Raw genomic sequence first — 19,203 nt, 5'->3', positions numbered from 1 at the left:
TTTCCCTCTCTGTCAAGATGGCTTTATCAGGCAGGCTATGGCTGAGAAATCGCATCCAAGTGAATGTTTCCTTTGGGGAGTAGCAGAAATCTCCATGGGCTTCGCTTCTTCTGCCAACATCATAGCCAAGAAACAAGCTGCAATTATTAATTCTGTAGCATAAAAGACATCAGCAACAAGAGCACACACTGTTTTCATTTTGACCAGTTTTCCAACTCTGGTGTCTTCCTACCCCATCTCAGCAGCAAAAGGTCAGGCAGGGTCCAGCACCACTGCAGTCGTGGGATGGACTGCAGAGTGGAAGGAAGATGTGTTTTCCAGGACTAAGAAAAGCAGTGACCCCATCTCAGGAGGAAGGTGCTATAAATACCCTTGCCACCAGGCTGTGTGAGCACTTGTGCTCGCTTGTGTTGGCTTCAAAGCAAAGCCCTGGACACTTTGTGAACATTTAAGCAGCACATATCATGAAGTTTGGTGACAAAAAGAGTTTCTCTTCTAGCATAGGAACAATTTTACTCGCGATGTAATGGACTGTTCTACACAGGCAGTAATCTACTTTTCTATGAATTTGTATAATAAGATGGCAGTAAGAGTTTCCCAGCCGCTTGACTTACTGGTGCCTGTGCTTTCTTTGCAGTTGTCCAACACAGCAATTCTTCATCAGATTAGACGAGACCAGGTGACAGACACGTGCCGAGCAAACAGCGTATCTAGCAGGAAGCGCCGCGTGCTGACGCCCAATGATCTCAAACACCTGGTCGTGGATGAAGATCATGAAATGATCTATTGCTATGTTCCCAAAGTGGCCTGCACAAACTGGAAGAGAGTCATGATGGTTTTGACAGGAAGAGGCAAGTACAGCGATCCAATGGAAATCCCAGCCAATGAAGCCCATGTGTCTTCAAACCTGAAGACCCTCAACCAGTACAGCATCCCAGAAATCAACCATCGCTTGAAAAACTACATGAAGTTCCTCTTTGTTCGTGAGCCTTTCGAGAGACTGGTGTCAGCCTACAGGAACAAGTTCACCCAGAAGTACAACACTTCCTTCCACAAGCGATACGGCACCAAAATCGTGAGGCGCCAGAGGAAAAACGCAACCCAGGAAGCTCTGCGTAAAGGCGATGATGTGAAATTTGAAGAGTTTGTGGCATATCTCATTGACCCGCACACCCAAAGAGAAGAGCCCTTCAACGAGCACTGGCAGACTGTGTACTCCCTCTGCCACCCTTGCCACATCCACTACGACCTCATAGGAAAATACGAAACGCTCGAAGAGGATTCGAATTACATTCTTCAGCTGGCGGGAGTAGGCAACTACCTGAAGTTCCCCACCTATGCAAAGTCTACGAGAACTACTGATGAAATGACCACAGAGTTCTTCCAGAACATCAGCTCCGAGCACCAAACGCAGCTGTATGAAGTCTACAAACTTGATTTTTTAATGTTCAATTACTCAGTGCCAAGCTACCTGAAATTGGAATGAGGGTTGGGTCGGGGGGAGAGAGGGGAGAGAAAGCCTGTTTTATTTAAGATTTTTATTTGTCATAATAAATATGGAGAATGGGTTATTTTGTAAATTAATATTTTCTTTTTTTTTGAATGATGCTGCGAGCAGCACAGTCAAAATTATTTAAATCAACTGTAAGAAAGGACAGCTCTCTTTGCAGGGTAACAGGATTGTGACGATCTAGCTGTAGAAATGAATAATACTGCTACACTGTTTAAAAAAAATGTTAATTGTGTTCTGGTGAATTTCCATTGATCTTGCATTCCTCCAATTCTAATTAATGTTATTTATACTTATTTAAAACATGGTCTCTTGGTAGGTGTCACTTCAGCAGCAGAGATAAGATAACATTTGGACAAAAGGAGTCTGGTTTTGTGCTTTCCTTAGTTGAGCTTGTCTCTGGGTAGTAATACTCTTCCATTAGCCGTTGATGCAGGCAAATGCCGGAATGGTTCTTGATACCACATGCTTTGAGAAGAGTGGTGGAAATAATTTCTTCAGAAAGTGATATTGCACTTAAGTGTACTAAAAAAAAAAAAATCTATCTTTCTAGCCCTGAAAGGGAAAATTAAACCAGGTTTTGATATATTCGTGGTATCTAAAACACGTGACTGAAAGAAATGTGAATGTATTCCTTGGGAAGAGAAACCATGAACTTTTTCTAAGTCTGGACTTAAGGATTTTATCAAGAAGATGACCAGTCCCATTGTTTCTTAATTTAAAGCCTGCCGGCCCAAATGAATGCAGATTTGCAGATGGTCTATCAGAAAAAAAAAAATCACCATTTTGACAGTGACTGTAGAGATTTTTGAATGCCCAAAGCAATTGGCATTGAGTTAATTCGTATTCAGGATGGGGGTGGGGGAAGCTCCATCTTCTGCAAGTTACGCCTCCCTAATTGATCATAAGATGGGCATCCAAAATTGGCTCAAAAACCACCGGTCACGATACATTGCTATAAAGGATGTGGGCGTGTAGTTTGAAAAGTCAGAAAGTCATCTTGGTGTTGATCTCTAAGCGTGGAAGGAAATAAAAAAAAGTCTCACCTCTTCCTACATGCTGGTTTTATGGCTTTTTCCTAGGGGGAAAGGGCAAGTCTTGTTTTAGTTAACACCTAAATACCATTGACAGGGATGCTTCTAATTTCCAGTGGGTTAGTATTTCATCTAAGTCGGCCCTAGTGTGAGACCACGACCTTTTGATGTAAGGTGAACGTCCCAGTAGCAGTTGTTTTGTGTGTAACAGCTTGTTGGGATGGCAGATCGTACCAGGCGTAGCACACCGGTTGTTTTGGGCAAGCCAGTAGTAGTCTATTAGCAGCAAATAAATAATAAAAAAAAGAGATTTCAGTGTGGATCCATTAGCAAGCCCAGCGGGCAGAAGTACAGGCTTCTCCAAATGTTTCTGTAATTTGTGGCAGGGGGGGCGTACGGCCGAGCGGGCGGCAGGCGCCTGCCTGGGGGATGGTCCGTAGCCCCGTCAAGCTGTCCCGTCCTGGGGTGGCAGCTGGGGGGCAGAAGGAGGCAGAGGCTGAAGTGGAGGCACTTGTGGGAACCTAAAATCCGTTTTAAAGTCGAATGATTGTTAAAAATGGGCTTTTGGCTTGCCTGCCTGTCAATCTTAGGAGCAAACCCAACCCTTCCAAAAATTAGGGAAGATTTTAAAAAAACTCAGCTGAAGGCAGAGCTGTTTTAACAGTGTGAGAGCCAGATCCTGCAAATGTCGCGCTGTACGATAGCCGATAATACCCACAGAATTACATTAGTCTCCAGGATACATACGCGGCTAAAGAAGAAAAATAAGTTCCGTCTCATTTTATAAAAATAAGTCGCTGAATAAATCTCAGCGAAGAGCAAATTAACATAACAAACGCCAGCTGAAGTCCTTTCAAAATTGGATTTGTTCTTAGCCAGGATTCAGGTCATTAGTTTTTTTTTTATCATACCCTACGAATAAATCTCTCATCCGTTCTGGAACAGCCACAGTTTTCATAACCCAGGTCCTATTGACAACCCGGAGCGTGGATGCAGTGGCTAGGGAGGAGCTGGCTGCCTGCGCCCGGCAGCTCTGAATTCCAGAGCGGTTGCCGATGGCCGGCTGGGGTTTTACTTGAAAGCGGTTTTGTCTCACTGAGAGTATGCGGAGCTGTTGCAAGTGCCTATCACAGTGTGCCCTGGCTTGCTTCTGTTCATAGTCCAATGGTTATATCTTTGTTAAAAAAAAAAAAAATAATCTGTCTGAGGGGAGATTTCCCCTCTTCCCCCCTCCAGCGTTTCCCGCAAGCTGTTTGTGTGCTTGTTTGGTGTTGTATCCAAGGGTGCTCATATTTTGGTCCAGTTTTCTCTTTAGTTAGCTGTTCATCCCTCCAACAGATTGTGGTGTGATTTTTTTGATTTAAGAACAAAGTTGCTTCAGAAAGTAAATATTTTAAAAATGGGACGCGCTTTCCCCTTTCTTTTTGTACTTTTCTCTGTCACCACCACGTTTTTATCTGTTCTGAAATACTGTCTTTAGTTTCACTGCTTTGGAGACACAAAAACCCTATTTGACAGCTGTGATGGAAAAGCTTTAGGAGAGGAACACGTTCAGGAGGCCTGAGGGGTGAGTGCTGCTCGAGACGGGATTTTTAGCAGCAGTTTTGGGTTTGATTACCCAAATTCTGCCTCCCCGCAGAGTGCTGCCCTGCTGGCAGATGCTCAGTACTGAGATGGCTTTTATGTGGTCTTAAGCGGGTGCTTCAAAGTCGCTTGCTTTTTAAAAACCTTGATCCCAAACTGCTACAAAACTGTCCCATTTAGCGTGTTACATCCGTTTTGGGGTGCTGTGAACGGGTTGTAGATCTGTGTTTAAAAGGAGCAGCTGGCACGCTGGATATGATCGTGTCCTGCACGTTGAGCATGAAGCCCTCACCAGCTCAGAGGAGGACCACAAATGTTAAGGAATAGCTTTTTTTCTTTTTTTTTTTTGGTCTACTGGTTGTTTTATTTTGACAGAGCCAAAAAAATTCCTCCTTCCACTGCCCCCACACTGCAGGAGGTTCAGGGTCGTTCCTCCTCACCTCAGCGGGCTGGCAGCCACCACCTCAGTGTGGGGGCAGCTGAGGAACCAGGTTGGTTTTACCCCATTTCTTCACTGGGTTTCCCAGCCAGAGGAGCGGGGGGGCTGGTCTGCTCCCAAGCCCTCCCAACCTCCCAGGTTCATTTCTGGTCCCGGGAGACAGAACAGGCAAAACTGCAGCCACAACAAAATCCAAACTGCAGATGTGCCTGCGGGGCCGTGAGGGCCACCTGGGGAGCTGCTTTTTTAGAGGGATGTGTATTAGCTGAGCAGTGGTGAGTGGAGAGAGGACTTGGCGGGGAAGGTCCCGCTCCCCACCTCTGCCCCCAGCCCCGTCAAAGCCGATGCGCCTGAGGAGCGGGGACGCCCGCCTCCGCGCCTGCGGCTCCTTACCCGGTGCCATACGCACGGCTGGGGGCTCACTCCCCCCTGATGGCCCCAAGCACCGTAACCTGGGTCCCAGGCTGGATTTGGCCCATCTGAACATGGTGGTGACTCCTGCGTGGTGGGAGGGCCCCCCAGACCTGACTTGGTCCATGCTTTGGCCTCCTCATAAACCATGTCCATTACCACAGAAACGTGCAAACCGCCTGAACCATGCGCTGCGTAAGGCAAGTGAAATAAATAATCCACGAGCAGAAGTGCTTTTAGAAGTAAATTGACCCCAGGTGTTTTAGGGTTTCACTGTAGTCTGCTGCACTTTTCAGGTACAAAAAGGGACTGTCCTTACTATTACTCTTGTTACAGAGAGTGTTATTTTCTTACATGCATGCACAATACAATGTGTACGAATAATTTAACATCAATGTGGGGTTGGATTTTTTTTTTAACCTATTTGTATGCAGTAGAAGGCTTGTTGTAGAAAAGTATCTCCTCATACCTAAATATACTGTTAATAAAGAAAAAAAGCTAAATTATACATTGCCAACACAAGTGTGAACTGCTCATGAATCTTTCCTTAAAAAAGCCATTCAAGCCTGATTATTTTTCTAAGTAACTTCAATTAAATTGAAGAAAGAAAGTTGCTCTCTGTGTGCTTTATTTCTGGCTCATGCTTTCAGGGCTGAGGGTGGGATTTTTGTCTACATAGCTCTGCTTTCTCACAAGGGTTGTTGCGGCAGGACGAGCAGAAGACTCTACATTATCGACTGCTATGGAGCAGAAAAGCTAAATTCATCTGCCAACATCCCTCTTGCTCCCTTCCTTCCCAAGTTCCCAGCCAGCAAGGATGAGTGCTGTCGCAAGCCCCAAAATATTATCCTACCTCAAGCAAGGGTGTTTCAGAGTCAGTGAGATGACATAAACTGCAGCTACCTGATGAGCCATGTGCTTGCCCACCTTCGTGTGAATTCGCTAATGATAGCTTTGCGTTAAACATTTTCAGCAGTCCCCAAACCTGCGTGGTCCCGCCCATGGTTTCACTGAGGCCAGGAAGCTGGGCTTTGAAGACAAACTTGGGTGAGGAAATCAGCACCATAAATTACACATAGGAAAAACACACGTTTAGAAAATAACTGCTCACCATCATGACCATGTTGTTGGAAGGGATGCTGGAGGTCAGCTGGGCCACTCTACTGCTGAAGGTCACCAAGACTACATTGGCTGTGGTTTTGGCTAGCCAAGGCTTCAATACCTCTGGGGACGGAGGGCTCAGAGCCTCTTTGGGTGGCCTGTTCCAGCACTGCACTACCCTCCCAGCAGAGTTGGGGTTTTTTTGCTAGGGGCCACTGTGAGACTTCTGTGGCCTTCAACGTGTGTCCATCACCTACCACTACTGGAGGAAGAGTTAGAATTCACTTACTTTGTAAGGCCCCTTCAAGTAGTTGTAGACTGTTATTAGATTCCCAGTTAGCCCTGTTATCACCAGACTAAATAAGGCCAGATCCCTCAAAGTATCCTTTTCAGTTATATGCTTTAGGTCACTGAACATCTTGGCAGCCCATCACTATATCATCTCCAGCATCTCAACATCCTTCTTGAATTGGGGAGGGCCCCAAAACTGGATGCCATATTCTGGGTGCAGCACTGCCAGTGGCAAACAGACCATTTAATCTGCCAGCCTCACTCCTCACGAGGCAAACATTACTCACAGTGACAGCAGAGACAAGCAGAAAATAAAAGTTCTGCTGAGAAGGTGTCATAGCACATGGTGGGGCACTCGCCCAAGCCCGTTCCCACCTCAAAGGCCCCACCACCCTGCACTCGCCCATCAATAGGGAGAACTGCAGCACAGCTTCCTGAAATCACAGCCTGGCAGTGCAGTATTAAGACCACAACCTTCTCATTTCAAAACAACAGTGATTTGTTTCCTCTACAACCTCAGTCAGAGAGGGAGATAATTAAGAAGCTCTTGACAAGGACTTGATCTAAGTGAGCGATTAGCCTGGCTCTGGCCTCTGTGCTGATGGCTCTGCCTCCCTCGGCAGCTTGGCTGGGCAAGGATTACAGACGCGTCAAAGCGATGCAATCCTCTTCCACGGACAGGGTGAGCTGGGGGGGCTTTAGGGAGTTGATATCACACACATGGGGTGATAATAAGGTAAGAAACGGCCTCTCGGCACAGCTCTTGGGTGCACAGCTTGTGGGCAAATGTCTTCGTTGGTTGCAAGATAGAGAAGAGCCTGATCCCTGATACTGCCACAGGGACTGACAAAATTGGATTTGCTCCAGTGGAAGGAAGCAGGACGATTCATCTTTTTGGCAAGCTTCAATTTTTCCATTACATAATTAAAAATATTACAAAAATCCCTTCCCATTCGTACCCAGCATACAGCTTCTGTTCCCCAGTACAGACCACCGGCTGCTGCTGTGTGATAGGAGAGCTGGTGGCAGCAGGATCACGGGGCACTGGGGAGATGGGTGTGGAGCCCTGGGGGATGCAATGGAGCATACAGCTTCTGTTCCCCAGTACAGACCACCAGCTGCTGCTGTGCGATAGGAGAGCTGGGGGCAGCAGGACCACGGGGCACTGGGGAGATGGGTGTGGGGGGATGCAATGAAGAGGCAGGATCCTCCATGGCTGAGATGTCCTCTCGCCTGGGCAAGTGACAAGATCACGCAAATAAGCCCAGTGGAGGTGACGCAGGGTTTGAAGAAAGCCTGTCCCTGTGGTCCTAATGCTCTTCATGTAGGCACGGGCTCTGCCAATGCTTCCCAACCTTTGTTTGGATGAAAATACATTCAATTTAATTCTACTGTAATTATAAAAAACCTAAATAAATCTGTGAAACTGGAAGGGAGAAAAGAAAATTAAAGAAATGTAGCCGAGTATAAAACAGAGCATATGCTTCCCGATCGGCAGTGCCGTGCTTTTCTGGCTAGCTGTGTTACACATCATCACGTACAAGACTCTCAATGCCACGCAAAAATATCTTGCTTTTCCAATTGCATTTACAACTTTGCCAAAGGTTTTGAAAAATTTTGAAAAATTAGAGTCTGGTTTTACTCTTCAGTGCGCTAAAGGACAACATACCCAAAAGCCACCTCCCCAAACTGCATGCAAATCAGTTTTTAAAAAAATCTGTGTTAAAAGAAAAAAAATTGACTTTATTTTCCCTGTTGAAATGATGAACAGCAGATCTTTTCCCCATTACTCGAAATGTCAATCTACTGGAGTGCTCAAGCCTTCCGACTGTGAGATTCAACTCACTGTCATTAAATGGCTTCTGTTGGCTAAGGCAGAGGCATTTAGGACCAAAAATAGTGACATTAATGGAGGAAAAATATAGAAAATATTTTCATTCATTTATAAGTTGTTAAAAATATTTTTTGCCAGTATTTTCAAAAATGTTACTGACTTGGACATTGAAATTGTAGTCCTCCGTCTCTATTTTTTGAGGAAATGCAGACCTGAGACAACATTTCTTCAGGTATTTAGTAGCATACGTCCTATCGGTATGCAACAAATGGACAGAGTATTTTGGAAAATGAGACATAGCATTTCGAGTAAAATTATGTGGGTTCGAAAATCTCATTTCAGTCCGAGTTTTTAATTAAAAAACAACCAACCAGCAAAGCTGTTTTCGTCAGCAAGAGAAAAATCAATCCAAAAGTTTATGCCTGCGTTTCTGGTTTTTTTACAAATACATAAAGCTGTCAGGGTAACATACAGCTGAATAAGAACGGTTAAGCCATTAAGCTTTGGCTTATTCTAAAAACTAGAATTATACTGTGGCAATTCATGACTTTTTAGCTATCAAGAGGTCTCCATGCTGTCAGCAGATGTTGGTAGCCCTATGTCAAGTCAAAGCCTGCAATCCACACCAGGCCCCAGTTTCCGGTAAAAGCTCCTGCAAAGATGGGCTTTGGGCATTGCCTAGGCCTTTCTTAGGCTCAATTTAGTCAGGCTTGTCTTAGCAGATAGCTATTCTAGCTAAAACAGGTTTAGTTTTATGTCTAAAGTAGAGGCGTTTGGTTTGGTTTTTTTAAAGTGATTGTTTGCTCCATTAATGCAATCAATTACTGCTTTTTTTTTTTTTTTACCATTTTTTTGATCTTGAAAGAGATGGATGTGGAAAAACGGTCAAATCAGAGCAAGCAGCCCTCCATGCTGTGGAGAGGCCAGTGCTGTTTGCAGAGGCGGCCAAGTAAATGCTGCCACCCCCATTCAAGAAAAACAAAATATTTTCCTTGCTGGAATTATAGCTGTATGTGATTTATTAAGAAATTTGCCTCCGGTTATGTGGAAAGACGTAACAATTCAGCTATTTTGTATTAATTTTACAATGTACTTTGCTATTTTATCATAAAAATGTTACTGCTGTGGGTGCAATACAATTTTACATGCAATATGTATCATTGCTACAGCAGATGCTTTTAAGCCTCCCTTTGTCACTTAGGAAAATTTCAAAATTAAATCCACAATTATTTTATTATGAAAAAAACCCACCCTTGAAGTAAATGGTGCAAGGATTAGAAGGAGGAACAGCGGAGTGCAATCCTGGTGAGAAATTAAGTCTGTGTAACTATGGGAAAGGAATGCAAGATGGGAGGAAATTGAGGATGGAAAGTCTCCATTTGGGGAGTCTCCTTACAGAATCGTAGACCCATTTAGGTTGGAAAAGACCTTTAAGATGACTGAGTCCAAGATAGTGAGAATTAAAATAGAGGAAAGCATTTAAGAACACAGTGAGGTGAGTAATCTTGCTTTGCTTATTGCAGCATGTTTCAGGTTACCTGGCAAATCTTTGCCAGGGCTATCGGAAGCTGATTCAAGAGCTATGAATGACTCACATATAATGTTAATGAGTATTTCCACGCTGGGAAATGCAGCCGGAGGAGAGCGCATCGGCTCCATCCCAGTTCCTAAGCAAGGTGTTACACACTTAGTTTGCAGCCTCTGGATTTCAGCCGTGTTTCTCACAAGTGTAAAGCTGTCAGATGGAAATCATTCAGGTCAATGCTTCTAAAGTAATTAACTGGTTTCAGGTTTCTGACATTTTGTGCTTGGTTTTGAGTGGCAGAGGCTCCATCTAAAGCCCTTAGGAACGGTGTGCCCTCCACACCTTAAACCAGGACAAGGCTGCCATCAGCCTTTTGCTGGCACGTGCTGTCGTAGTCCCTGCGATGGGTGTTACTGTTATCTCCTCTGTTATTATCAAATTACCATGCAAAGTGAGCTGCTGAGGTGCACAGGGATTTCCAGCTGGAGACAGAGATGTTAGCTTTCCCTCCAGCGGGACTTTTCAGTAGATGTATGCAACCAGGTGCGCTCCTGCTTCCGAGTAAAATAACACGCTCACATTTTTCCTTTGATCAAATGAAAAGCCTCGGGATAATCAGCTGAAGAGGTGATGGTGATAGCTGATGGTTTCCTTCTGCATCAGAGATCTTGCTGATATGATCTGGATATACGTCACGATGGATGTGACCTGAATGCTGCCAGATGCTGCCCCCTTTTTTGGAGGCTGTCAGACAGCAGAGAAGCATCCTAAACCTGGGCATCCTACCCCCCTGTCACTCCCAGTGATTCATTTCTACCAAGTGACCATCAGTCTGCCATGGAGAGTAACTGTGACTTCTGCTATTTTTTTGGCCTGCACCTGAACATTTTATATGAAGACAATTAAATTTGTCATGAGTTGTTGACTAAGGATTCCAGGCCATATCTCCCATTCCACAAGAGCTGCCCAGGACACAGCAGCCCTCCTGCTCCTGATCCCGAGGGCTCATGTTGGAAAAGGGACTCCAGATTATCTTGGGGCTTTCAGAGGCTGCCTGCGAACAGGAGACAGCTGCCCTGGGAGCATACAGGGGATGAATGGATCTCACCTGGTCCACAGGGCTGTAAGCCATACCCTCCAGAAAATGGCAGAGATGGGAAAAAAAATAATCTCCTTCTCGTATGTGTGGCAGGAGGTTTCTATATTGGTATGAACAGGACTAAATGGATTGCACGACCTGGTCCTTATCTAGCAGGAGACTTGCCCGTGAACATGTGAGGGATACAGACATCCATGACACGGTCGAGATAGCAGGGTAACTGCAGGTATGCTGTGGCTCTGAAAAAAATCATAACTGAAAACGAGCTTACGCTGAACACCTCAGTTCCATAATATGCCAGAAAACCGGGCGCAATGATGTTAGACTTGAATGAGAATCAACAATCGGAAAGGTGAACAGTTATTAGTTTTGCCTCAAGAATACATATTGTGAGAGGCTTCCTATGGTAATAGGACATCTTTCTGCTTCTTGTAATGAGTGCTAAAAACATTCAGGTGTGTTTCTCTTAGTGTCAGTCTGAAAGCTATACATATTCCAGAGGTAGGTATGCATTAATCAGCGCTTTAAGCGCAGCTTCTGTATCTATTAAACATTTATGTAATGCAATAATCTCAAGTCAGAAGGACTTTAAATATTTACAGGTCTTAATAAATGTTTAAAATGCAATTTTTGTAGCAAACAGCAGAACTGGACTTCCTTTGAATTGATGGACATTTCTGCATCTTCCTGTGTCTCTAGCAAGACATGAAAATACGGACAACATGGATTGCAGAGGTGTCTGCAAGTTCCCATCCCAAATGAGGTCAACAAGGTAAAGGAGAACCTAAGCAGATGGGTTGAGGCACCTTGCATGGGGCAGAGCAAAGACCCCTGGAGCAGAGGGCTGGTAGCTCAGTAAATACCTTTGGATGGGGTAGAGGAACTGTTGCATGGACAGTTTTTCTTTCCCAATTTTCAGCCAAGTCTTACTACGTACCAGCAACACAGTGGGTGTCTCAGCAATGGCTCTTCCAGATATAGAGCTGCCTGAGGTGAAGAACCTCGCACAGCCAATACTGCATATTCAGCACGGTGCCAATCCTATATAATGCCATATTCTGTTTAATGCCAAGACTAAATAGTCAGGCTTTGCTCAAAGCAAGGGATTTAGTTCTCTCTAAGGGGCGAGCGTAGTAATAGCTCATGTCAGTCTGATGCAGAGAGCGCATAACGGGACGTGGTATCTAACAGAGCCAGGTTTCATGCTCTTTGGCATGCTAACCTTACAGTGCTTTAAGAAAGTCTTTGAAAAAATGAACAAGCTTTCTAATGTGGGAACAGAGCAAAGGCCAGCTGGAAATGAAACCTAGGAACGAGCCTGTCTTTTTGTATGTGAATTCGCAGCATTTTAGATCTTTCATTTTGCACGAATGACATGCGGGTTTTGCAAGGGTTTTTTTCAAAGGCCTTAATGTCTTCTGTTACAGAGGGGGACCAGAGTTTCCATACCTACATGACAGACTTACGCTACCAAAGCACTTAGTGGCCTTAATGGATTGCCTCTAAAGAGGCCGCAATGGTGATCTCAAAGCATTAAGATGAAAGGAAGGAAAGAGAGAGGAGTGATCAGCCAATCTTCACATATTAGATGAATACAGAGCTTGCTCACATCTCCAAATCATCTATGCTTTTGTCCACAAACTCTGATGATCTTGGTACCTGAGCTGATCTCAGTTACCTAGTGTGGCCAAGCGTAATGCGCTAACTTCTATTTTGGAAATGCTCCAAACCCAGAAATACTCTTCTATTTTAAGTGAAAGCTACCGTTCATCTCCCTAGAACTAGAATTAATCAGACATGTCTAAATTTTTCTCTGTAATGAGTAAAAATTGGTTCAATCTTCAAAACAGTTGAGATGAAGCATGTTCAAATGTTACTCCAGAACCTTGGATACTATAAGAGAATAAAAGAATTGGTTGTGTCAGCCCAGGGAAAAACACCTGCTTCAAAAAACACAAAGGAAAAAAAAGGGCTTTGGATGATCTAAAGCGAACCATAGTATAAGGATCCATAGGAAAGTAGTGGATGATTGCTTCCCAAGTATAAAGCAAGTATTAGTGCTCGTAATTTCTGGAAAACCATTTAGAATGTCAGTTTTATTAAAATGCTGTTCTACTGTAGCCAGGACTGGCAACAATTTCATTAATCAAAACCAGGAGATGACAGAAAAAATCAGTAAACAGACAAAATCCTTTTTAGATCCTGTTCATAGTAAAACTTAGAATGTAAACCTGAAAGATATTAAATCTCAAGGAACTATTCAGCAGTCAATTATTCCCAAGGATGTCTACCATATAATTCATTCAGGACTTGCAAAAAAGCAGATTTAAAATTATTCAAGAAAAGCACTTTCTTGACCTCTCAAGACTTTTAGCAACTCTTGAAGAGGAAACAATCTCCCAAAAGAGCAAGTTGAAGAATGCTAAGTAAAGGAAGAAGCAAATTTCAAGTATAGTTTGGAGAAAAAAAAGCACAAATAGAGCATATGATGCACTATCTTGCATATTAAATAAGCAACGAGCAGGACTTGAAATCAAATCAAATTTTTAGCTGCAGAGGAAGTAATGCCCATCCAGCCCTGCCAATGCTGAATGACTAAGGGATACGCTGCTGCTCTTGGTACCCACCCAGAGTACAGCGATCTTCTGTATTTACTAAACATGTTGGTTCTTAGCTTTAATCGTGAATTATTCATGTTCTGTTAATACTAGATTCCCTAGAGCATCCATGCACAGCATGCGTGATGATCAAATTTTCATTGAATTTAGCAGAAAGACTTTCCTTTAGGACTATCAGAATGAGGCTTTAATGACAAAACACACCTCTTTATTAGGTCTGCCTCCCCACCTTTATATACAGAAATCTGATTTTTTAACTTTGAGTACGTATGGGAAAATAATAATCCAAAAGATAACAACAGACTGACTTGATTAAGAATGGATTAAAAGAACAGAATTAAACCAATGTATTGTATCACAGAAAAGCTAGCCAAAAAGAAAAAAAAAAAATCCTCCTAAGAGACTTCACATTGCTTCCGGTACCTTTGGTACTGTTTTCGAACATCGTCTTATTCTTTTTAAAGCAGGTTATAATTCAATTACCATATTCTATTGCCATTTTCTGCACCTCTAAGGAAACTCTCTCCTTTGCAGTAGCAATTTAACCATTATAATAGTAATAAGGAATTTCAAACACTTCATTTCACAGAGTGCTTATACTTCTGCTTCCCAATGTGTGTGTTCTGGGTTACACTTGGACTTAAGACAGCTTTTCATGACACTCAGAACTGAAGTGAAATAGCAAATCCATTAGAAAGATGATAGGTCTTATTTTGACTCCTGATTCTGCAAAATATTCTGCATTTATAAAGCCCTAATCCTCATGCTGGTTTAATCTTCGTATAAGAAAAGTCTAATTTAGTCGGCAAATTGTAAAAAGAAGTGAAATTAATTTGCTGCGCACTAGCTTCTCATCAGCGTTCTAAAAGCCCCAATGAAATTAATATATTAAACATGGTAGTGGAAGAGGATATTGCAAATTTAACATCACAGATTAAGGCAAGACATACAGTGATGCTATAAAACTCAACATATTGATCTAAATATGTTAAAGGAAGAATGCTTCCCTATATCAAACAGCATAATAAAGCTGTGGAATTATCCTGGCTATATAATCACTCTAAAAATAAACTGGAGCCATTTAGTAACTCACCAGAATGCAAAGATCACTGCAAAACATTACAGGGAAAAAGAAAATAAAATACCTATTGTATGAGATGCTTCTGACTCCAAATTTTAGAGCTGCATTTAGTTGTAGTTTAACAAATGAGATTGTCCCCTCTCATGCCTGCATGTAGAACAGTTGAGATGGTCACAAAAATCCTTCAGAACGGCAAATGATACACATTTTAAATAGCCTGCCCCTACTTCTATTTACCCTAGAGGTATTTCTGAAGATGAGAAAAAAAAAAAACAGAGTAGACGGCAAGTATGGCCAAGCAAGAGCACTCCAACAGTTACTCGGCGGCAGCAGGTAACAGAGAGTAACTCATAAAGGCAAAGCAGCTGGAGCTTCTGGCAGGTCTAGCTCATCAGCAGAATGAAAATGGTACAAGAAGTTGCAGGAGGAGCTTTAAGATGACCTGCAGCTTAAATGAGGTGAATAAGCTGACATGAGCAAGAGTCAAATAAAAAAATGTTGCATGCTGACACAAAAGCAAATAGATGCAAGTCAGCCATAGCCCTAATTAGGCTAGAAATTATAAAGGGAGGTATGAAATAATCTTCATATTTAATTAGTCTTAATACAAAGAGTGATCATTTTATCTGCACAATTATAAAATATGGCTGCTTTGATAACAAGATGGAATAAAATCTCAGGATGTCTCTTCCAGTTGCATGCTTTGAGCAGCACAAAAAGCACACAATTTGTCTCTGATAGAATTTTTGGTAACGTTCCTTACAGACACATACATTAAGTAATTGACTACTACTAGGATACCTTTAAAAAAATCAAGTTGGTAGAATACTGTCGAGAGGTTGACTTGACAAGACCTAAAATTGGTTTAGGGAGTACAGCTTTTGAGCAGACGATAGATTCTTTGGTGTCCAAGAACTCTTTCGTGCCTTCCTCAATATTCATGTAGTGGAATAAAGTTGCCCCCAAAATTTGGTGGTAAGAGCTTTTTACCTTCATAACAATGGACAGCAAAATTAGCAAACCCTGTAAATTTTTAAATGCCCCTTCCACATAGGAATCAAACCCCTTTCCACATCATATATTGTTTACTCCTTGCCTTTCCAGATATCAAGGTTTTCTCTGCTTTATCAATGTCATGCTACTTTCCCCGCTTAAACTCCTCTTTAACCATATCTTACTGAGAGCATTAATTTCTTTCTCACTTTCACCATTCCCTGAAGAATCTTTTTCCACCTCTTCCCCAACTCCTTTCAACACGAGTTATATTTTTCTTCCCTTCCTGAACAACAAGTTTGTCTGTGCCTTTTTATTCTTTTCTCCAAATAATTTCCTTCTGGTTGCTCCTGCCTCCCATAATGAAAGCTGTGTGGAAGTTTGCACCTCTTTCTTTCCCACAACATGGATTTTGCTCTCTCAACCATGCAATGAACTTTCCTCCTCTTGAAGTACCAAATTTTCCCATTATACTTTTCCATCACTTATTGTTTCCATGCCCAGACTATTCCAGCATGTCAACACATTTCCTCTTTTCAAATTTCACTGAATTTGCGCCACTTAACGTTTCTTACCCAGTGCTGCAGTCTAAACACTCACCCATTTGTCAGCAGCCTGTACCAACAGGTGTTGCTTATTTACTGGGAAAATATTTAACACGCTAAGGATACTGCCATGGCTAAACACTGCGATGCCCTCACACATCAGATGAGCACAGATGACAAGTATTTCAAGAAATTTTAATTTTTAAGAATCTTGCAATTCATTTAAAAACAACCTTAAAATCCAGTAACTCTAATGAGAAAAGTGTCTGAGATGGCAGCTTAGTTGATTCAGATGGCAGGTGTATCAGAATAAAAAATAAAAATTGCATCTACACTTGTGAAATAAATAGCCATTATTGAAAAGAAAATTAAAAATGAGTTACATTTAGTCCATTTTAAACAATTTAATAGGAGTATTTCCCGCAATGCTACATACAAGAAACTATTTTAAATAACATTAATACAGACTAAGAAAAGCCAGAGAACCTGAAGTTAGAAAGATTTCATGTTTTCTCTCACATAATAAAAGACATAATACATACGACTCATTCAAACAACTATATTATCATAACTGTCAGAAAAGTCTTAAATAAAACTGTTTAAATGAGGGAGCTAAAAGTCAGGCATCTAAATCCATGTGTAGGCACTGAATAGCTGGTTTAATTTTCAGAATTGCAAACACTTTCAACTCCCACAGAGTTTAAGGTGACTGACACCTATAGAATTCCCATTAACACTTATCCACATAATTAATTTAATTCATCTGAGTAGGTCCATCAAATTAAAAGCGAGGATTTATATCCATAAATCACATGACTAATGTTTACAGGATTATAACATATGCTGATATATGGATTTAGTTGTCTAATTTAAATCTCAAAATTTAAAACTTTCAATCACAACATTTTAAATATGAGTGTTTATTTAATTATGCATTTAGGATGTATGCTATAGTCTTTAAAAACATGCCATGAGGAACTCCCACTAGATTTTAAAACAGAGCAATTAGTACATTTTTTCAAAGTGGCAACCAGAGTCCTCATGATCAATGTATTATTCAAAATATTGAGGTATACAAATAAGAGAAATCATTCAGAAGCAGTCATTTTCCATATTGACCATATTACTTCCACAGTTTGAAAGTAGAAAACTTGTTAGCAGAGATTTCTGCTTAGAAATGGATGACATCAATAGCTCTGAAATTTTAGAAGTTTATGTTCCTAAGTGCCTAAAAAGGAAACATAATCTTTCATACCTCAAGGGATCAGTATTTACATTTGAATCAACACCTCTAAATACTTCATTAAAATCAGGATACTGGCCATCACAACACCATCAATACCAGTTAGTTAAACATCTTTTCAGTTGCTAAATGAAAATACATTTTCCAACACAAGGAGTTTTAATCATTCATCCATTATTATCAGTCAGGTCAGTGTCTCATTATTTGTCTTTACTATGCTCTTGTTCTAATAAATCACAACAGCAAAATAATTAGGTTGCTCTCTTTAGCACAGAGAAAAGGGGCTTAGTCCTGCAGACACTTTTCAAGTGTCTGATTTTATAAGTGTTGATGGTCATATTAGTATACATAAAATAAAACTTATGACAAAATGTTTAGACAATCAGGGTTCAAATCACCGTGACAGTTATTATTGATATCAAGTCTGCAATGGTCAGAGAGCTACAGCACTGAAATTGCAAGAGAAGAACATATCATCAACTTACCAGGTAATGTCTATGAAACTGAATTAATCTGAGGTCTACTAGCCACTTTCGCGGTAAGATGAAAATACATACCCACGGTGTTCCCAGGAGGGAAAGACAAGGCAAGCCACCCTCTTCTTCATCACCACTGAATGAGCAATTAGAGATTGTTCTAGTTCGCAATACAGGTAAGGAACTGTTCTTTTAAAAGACTAGATCTTTGAAAAATTTAAAACTTAATAAAGGCTTGATCTGCCCTTCATTGTGTCTACTCAGATGTTTTCATCCACCTGTTTTCAGAGTAAAGGCCTCAAAGATCCTCCTAGTTCCATCCTATTTTTTAAAAAACAAACCAAACTAAAATCATTAAGGCTGTTTTACACCTGTGTCAGCTTGATTTACTTATACCAAATGGAACAATCACTTTGAGGACCTTCAAGTGGAATGATTGGTCTTGTCAATATGCCAGGAAAAGTCATTTCATCCATTGTAATAATTAGTCTCCAACATCACCATCTCTGTCACCTATGAGCCACAGAAAATGAAAACCTATAGCTAATAAGGCAGTTCCAAGCAGATCTCCCAGTGCAGTAAGGTAAGGGATAGAAAAACTGTCAGGATCTTTTCCTTTTTTCCAGAAGTGGTGTACCATCCAGTCAGCAATCCATAACAGAGTAAACACCTATGGAACATCAAACAAACAAAATCTGTATTACTATCACTTAAGTTACATTGAAAGAAAGTCAACAGTCAACATTATTGTCTCCTTAGTACTTAGCACTATTGACTACAAAGGCTTTTGAAAAATATAAATAATTAATATGAATTAATTTCAGATTAAAACACCCCACAACTAGAGACAGGGACTCCTAGCCAACTTCACTCAGTCAATCACATGCACAGGTAGAAGGAGCACATTGACTTATTGATAGCATTCTTCACCCAGTCTGTGCTTGAGGACTTCTGAAAATGGCATGAAAAAGCAAAAACTCCAACCAAACGTGAGACTGCGCTTCTCACACAAGACATCCTTCTGTACCGTGAGAGCATTAAGTGGGGCTTCAAAATCATTCAGAACTGACTGATGATGTTGCCCCAGATCAAAACACTCAACACAGGTGTGACTCTTGTTTCCACAGTAGAATGGAGCTGAAATCAGATGACCTCTAGGGGTCCCTTCCAACCCAGGACATTCTATGATTCTATGATATAAAGACTATCAGGTCAGATTAAGAACAGTTTCATCTGGACTGTATGAACTGCAAAAAATGGCTTAGAAGCTACTTTTATGCATGAAGTACCAACTTCAACCCTTCTATAATAAGGCACACCTGCAATATATATTATGAAATTGTCACTCCAGGCTGAATTTGTCCTAAAGTAAAAGATTTCATTCCCAACTGCGAATGTCTGAACATTTGAGAGGTTTGA

The 19,203-nt window shown here is 41.5% G+C and overlaps 2 protein-coding genes across 2 annotated transcripts in view; one reads left to right on the top strand and one right to left on the bottom strand.

Annotated features, from left to right (window-relative positions):
• Positions 1-1,486, top strand: part of CHST11 (carbohydrate sulfotransferase 11) — a 96,107-nt gene extending 94,621 nt beyond the window's left edge. Inside the window, exon 3 of the mRNA XM_009646069.2 lies at positions 638-1,486. Within this exon, the coding sequence (XP_009644364.1) occupies positions 638-1,486 (849 nt within the window). The remainder of the gene's footprint in view (positions 1-637) is intronic.
• Positions 1,487-18,268: 16,782 nt separating this feature from the next.
• Positions 18,269-19,203, bottom strand: part of SLC41A2 (solute carrier family 41 member 2) — a 51,170-nt gene continuing 50,235 nt past the window's right edge. The window contains exon 10 of the mRNA XM_009646058.2: positions 18,269-18,454. Coding sequence (XP_009644353.1) covers positions 18,269-18,454 — 186 coding nt within the window. The remainder of the gene's footprint in view (positions 18,455-19,203) is intronic.

Source organism: Egretta garzetta, unplaced genomic scaffold (assembly GCF_000687185.1).
Source record: "Egretta garzetta isolate BGI_Z169 unplaced genomic scaffold, ASM68718v1 scaffold159, whole genome shotgun sequence".
NCBI classification, from domain to species: domain Eukaryota; kingdom Metazoa; phylum Chordata; class Aves; order Pelecaniformes; family Ardeidae; genus Egretta; species Egretta garzetta.
This window is presented reverse-complemented; position numbering and strand designations above follow the sequence as displayed.